The 5,657-nt window shown below is 40.3% G+C and overlaps 1 protein-coding gene across 1 annotated transcript; it reads left to right on the forward strand.

Moving 5' to 3' along the window:
- Positions 1–3,768: 3,768 nt before the first annotated feature.
- On the forward strand, positions 3,769–5,310 carry LOC137990985 (histamine H2 receptor-like). The gene has a single exon (XM_068836114.1). It carries the CDS (start codon positions 4,046–4,048, stop codon positions 5,198–5,200), a length of 1,155 nt encoding a protein of 384 aa, XP_068692215.1. The 5' UTR covers positions 3,769–4,045; the 3' UTR covers positions 5,201–5,310.
- Positions 5,311–5,657: the final 347 nt, after the last annotated feature.

A 5,657-nucleotide genomic window follows, 5' to 3' on the forward strand; every position in this document is an offset into this window, starting at 1 on the left:
CCGACAGTCGGTCTATCCAAGTAACCATAACTCCACTAACTATGGTCTATCAGTGCTCCACTGAGCACGAGAAGTTAACCCATACTATACCTTGAATTAATTAAAGTGACAGTTTTTCACGGTTCCACAGTTGTAAATTTTACGGTTTCTTACTGAACCAGATGATGTTCATTAATCGCTGAGAGTATCAAAGCAAATACACGGAATGACTGAGACCCAAATTTGGTGGGAGATATTGCGGGTTTACACAAAAAATCTCAAATTTAAGTTTGACGGGTCGAACACTTTATTCTACGCACGAGTTATGTATTCGCATGCAGTAGGTTCATAGCACAAAGGAAATGATTGCAAAAGTGATTCCAATCAGTAATTCCACTTCTATAGCATTGCTTCCGTTTCCTGCATCAGTGCTTTCGGTTGTTTCAATAACAAAGGAATTAAATGATCTGACGTGACAGTTTGTCCATGTGCAGAGATGTGAAACTCTCCCTTTAGCCATTATCGTTAATTCTTAATACTACTATCGATAATTTAGAAGACATGGTGTATGATATGGATTATGAAAAATGGTCACATATCTTTATACAGACAACCAAAATGTAACTGGACATAGTACTCGAAGATGGGAATGTGAATTGTTAACCTGTCACCTTACCACTTGACCACCACACCGCTAGCTGCTCAGGGACAATATTTCAAACACTATTTGATACTGGTGTATTATTCACTCGGCAACAAACAATAATAAACACTGCAAGACAAAGCTAAACATTTTAAAATCAAAGCTTAGGCCTAAATACTCTACAGCATTGATATTCTATGGGAGAGTTATGTGTTTTTTTTAAAGTGCGGTGTCTTGTTCTTCAGTAGCGAAGCGGAAAGAAGCGGTTCCAATAGAGAAGAAACTCCGGGTTTAAATCCAATCCACGGATATGATTTTTTATTTCCTTATTTTCTCTGCTACCACAAGTTCTGGGACACAGCGTCCTAACTTAAAGATAGTAATAAATTTAAAGCAAATTACGAATTTTAAACGATAATCGTTAATTTAGAGAAGAGATCATGTTGGATAGACCATATTCGTATTCTCACTATTGGACTGGAACAACAATATCTTGCAATGGACGCTAATCCTCGGAAATCTTTTCAAATGCAAATACTTTTTACTATTTTCCCCCGCATTAGCCTTCGTTGCAAGCTAGTTCCAGTCCAATACCGTGGAATACGGATATGGTCTATTGGGGACACTGTAAACTGAAATCAACAAATGAAAGAAAATCTAATCAAGTGTTGATTTTTGAGGAGAGGGGAAAACCGGAATACTCGGAGAAAAACCTCTCGGAGCAGAATAGAAAACCAACAAACTCAACCCCTTCTGGGAATCGAAGCCGAGCCATATTGGTGGGAGGCGGTGAGTGTTCTCACCATCCCTGCAACCAAGTGGTGGAGAGTTTAGAATAGAGAGTTCGCTGCACCTCAGAGTGTAGAACAGAGAGTTCGCAACGGAAAAAGCGACGCTTCGACTGCACTGTCGACTACTCATTCACAGCGTCTTTCCGTCCGTGTAATCAGCTGAAAATTGAAAAGATCTTGCTAAAATTCACCCACGTGAGTGTGGTTCTGAAAAAAAATGTTCTCATTCCAGCTGTCATTCCCCACAGAAATATGATTTGTTGGCACTACATAGCACAACCGGAGCGGAAGTCTTCTTCACAGCTAAGACTTGAGATAACTTCCGGTGACGTTTGTGACGAATTTGTCCATATAGTCGGTACGGAAAAACATAAAGCAGGGAATGTGAAATATGTGTGCGGGAAAGCCAAACTGTAGTTTCTAAGAACCTTCAATTTTCAGCTAAGATTTTCCGAACAGATCAAATTCTTCCAGGCGATAAAAACAAATCTTTAGACAGTCCTTCTACATTGCAAGGAGCCTAGATTGAAATGTCTCTTAAACGCTTTTGGCTTAGTTTGCTCGTTGGTGTCCTTGATAAAGGAAAACTTCATTTCCCATTTTTAAAATGCAGCATTAATTCTCTAGGCGACAGATGGCTTGGCACAGTTCAAGGAAGTTTCTCGAGACTTCCTCAAACTCGGACATACGGTTTTGTCTGGAACAATTTCAGCAGTTTGAGGAAGTTTCGAGACTTCTGGACAATCAATGGTCAAATTGGAGTTTTAGTCTCTTTTTTATGAAACGTTTATTAAAGGCGGAAGATAAAAGACATTAACTTCAATCTGTTTTATTAAAGCAATATACTCAATTGTTTCAAGAAGAACTATATGAATTTTTCGGTGCTTTTATTCGCACGGCCCGCATTCCTAATAACTCTGTTCCTAAAAGCAATAGAGTTAGTTCAACAAGATATCTCTGCGATGTACCTTAGTTTGCAGGGGAAACGATTGATACCTTCCTCATTGATTTTTCTTCCCAGAGAGTTTTTGAAATCAGCATTTTAAATTTGATTTGTTCAATGTAACTGATTTCCACTCTTTGTATTCGAGAAGATAAGTATAACCGGTGGCTTAGTTGGTTGAACAGCGGGCTGTCACACTGGAGGCCGTGAGTTCGACTCCGGCCGGGCAAACATTTAAGGCTTTAACAGAGGAGAAAGTGCTGCCTTTGTTATGACATCTGCAAATGGTTAGACTCTCTAGTCATCTCGGATAAGGACGGTAAATCGTAGGCCCCGTCTCACAACCCTTCAATGTTCATAACCATGTGGGAAGTAAAAGAAACCATATACTATTCGCAAAGAGTAGGGCATTAAGTTCACGGTATTGATTTCTGTCCTCTGTGGTGTTTCATGGTTGGGTGGGTAAAATGCTCGGAGATATTAGCTGCACCAAGCTACTCTAAAAATAAAGGATAAATAAAGATATGATGATAATGCAATCAGTATCGTTGAAAGCAAAGCCTTTTTGTTCTCTATCAATATGATTTTGTTTAACAATGCCCGATTAATCACCCCCGCAAAGGACAAAAATAACCATTTGAGGTTTAAGAGTATCTGAAAAAACGCTTCTTATAAAAACAGCGAACGTCGAAACATGCACAACAAAGCCACATTCTCACTATCTGCACTATATGACCTATAGGGATTTCTTCGATGTCAGGCGACAGCGAGTAGCTAATGGCCTCCACGAAATTTAATGTCCTGGGCGGAATATCCTTTGTCCTTGACAACTCACAATGTCCCTTTCCTGTTATTGACACTTCGGCTATGTACCAATACGAACAAAAAAAATTGATCTTAACAGTGAACGTAACTACAAAAAACAGCTTGGCGATCACGAAAAGCTATAAAATGCACAATTTTTACGCACGTGCTGAAGTTGGCTGAAGTAATCAGGCCGTAAGCTCTCGTTGTCCAATTAAATCCGGAAAATTACAGCTCTGAAGCGTTAATTCGACATCAATAGGCTTTTATCTCAAAATTATAGTCGCGTTTTTGAAGGCGCAGCTGAAGTATTACAGCTCGATGCAACGTCCGGTCGTGGGAGGCTTTCCCAAATTCATGGACCGCATAAATAAATCTTAAGTTTGTATGCCTTTATTGTATTTCCAATTGTACGAGAAAAGTTATTGTTCTCGTAAACGCTTATATAATTTAGCCTGGAGGAAATCTGCTTTATCTGATAACAGGTTGAAACATTTTAAATGAAAAAAACATGTTGGGTACTTTAAAATCTTTTTTGTTCCGGTCGGTATAGGTTTTTTTCCGCGCGATCGCACTAGAATCACTGTCCTTCATTTTAAACTTGAACCTCGAGTTTTGGCAAGAGTACTGTAGTGGAATCGAAAATGACCGATTAGCATGAATCCGCTAGATTTAAAATGAGGCCTTAGCAAGGTTTCATTGCCACAGGCAAAGAGTCGAACCGGCAAACACTTTAAAAGCTGAAAAACAAATTGTATTCTATGTGCTTCGCAGCAAAGCGATTGACCGAACGTCGTTGACAAACACAAAAATATATCTACTGTTCGCAAGATTTTTGTTTCACGTCTAATCGAAGTCACACCAGCAGAGAAACGCCGGGAAAATATGACCGGTCTTAACAACACAAGTTTAACAACACAAGCGGAAAGTTTCAACGCAAATAGTCATTCAACGTCAGCTCATGGTTTCATCACAGTCTTCACAGCAATTCTATTGATCGTTATAATCATTTTAGCCATCATTGGAAATTTATTGGTGTGTTCAGCGATCCTTGTGAACACCCAGCTGCGTTCCTCGCCGACAATGCTCTTTATTTTCTCTTTGGCCGTCAGTGATTTACTAACTGCCTCTCTCTCTATGCCTTTTGACGTGGATCAACAACTGGTACAATTCAAGTGGGTACATAGTGAGGGGCTCTGTGAGGCATGGACGACCGCGTACCTCGTCACTGTGCCCTCTTCTATTTGGAACCTTCTTGTGGTGAGCGTTGATCGTTATAAGAGCCTTGAGGACCCTCTAAACCGTTATCGCCGAAGACCATTCATGACCCACAAAAGGGCCATTATGGTCATTCTACTAGTGTGGGTGTATTCGATAGCTTTTGCTTTAATTCCAGTGATGGGATGGAAATATCGACCATACAGCGTCGAGAATGACAGGTGTCACTTCAATATAACATTTCCTTACTCCATTGTGAGCTCCTTCGTCAACTTTATCTTCCCTCTCTTGTTGATGTGTTTCCTCTATTTAAAAATCTTCATGATTGCGCGAAGTATTAACAGTGGGAAGTTTTCGCAAACGAAAAAAACACCGTCCGAATCGTTGGCTTGCGAAGGAAATTCGACAAACGCTGCAGGATTTTCGAAGCCGGTCGAGAGACGCCAGAAGAGATTTAAACGCAATTTAAAGGCTGCTAAGAATATTCTGATCATAGTCTGCGCTTTCTTCTTTTGTTGGATGCCGCACACAATGCTAAGCCTGGTGATACTTTTCGGAGGAAATAAAATCTGGATTAAAGTACCTCCCGAGCTATCTCCGTGTTTTTTGCTTCTAGGATATCTTAATTCTGCACTAAATCCACCTCTGTACACCTTTCAGAACAAACGTTTCAAAGAAACGTTCGTGAAATGTTTTGGATTCCGGGCCAGAAATGCTCAGTCAAAAAGATGCTCAAACATTACTGCCATGAGTAACATAGACCCGAGTTCGACAGCTGTAAGACGCGGAGGAAATCATCAGCGAGTCACTGGTAATACATAGCGAAATGCGAAATTCAACTTGCATTAGTACATCAGTGAAAAATGACTTTGTTTGAGAACGGGCTCATTTTGCTCGAGTGTACTACTACCACTACAACTACAACTACCACTACCACTACCACTACCACTACCACTACCACTACCCCACTATCACTACCACTACCACTACCACGACCACTACCACTACCACTACCACTACCACTACCACTACCACTACTACTACTACTACTACTACTACTACTACTACTACTACTACTACTACTACTACTACTACTACTACTACTACTACTACTAGGGAATGTAAGCAGAGACACCACAATGTTGCAACAGCAGTTCATTGGAAGTTGTGTGCGAAATTTCATCTGGAAAAGAAGGATAAGTGGTACGAACACGCACCTGACAGTGTAAGGGAAAACGATGAGGTTAAACTACTGTGGGATGTGAACATACTGTGTGAT

Source organism: Montipora foliosa, chromosome 2, assembly GCF_036669935.1.
Source record: "Montipora foliosa isolate CH-2021 chromosome 2, ASM3666993v2, whole genome shotgun sequence".
NCBI classification, from domain to species: Eukaryota; Metazoa; Cnidaria; class Anthozoa; order Scleractinia; family Acroporidae; genus Montipora; species Montipora foliosa.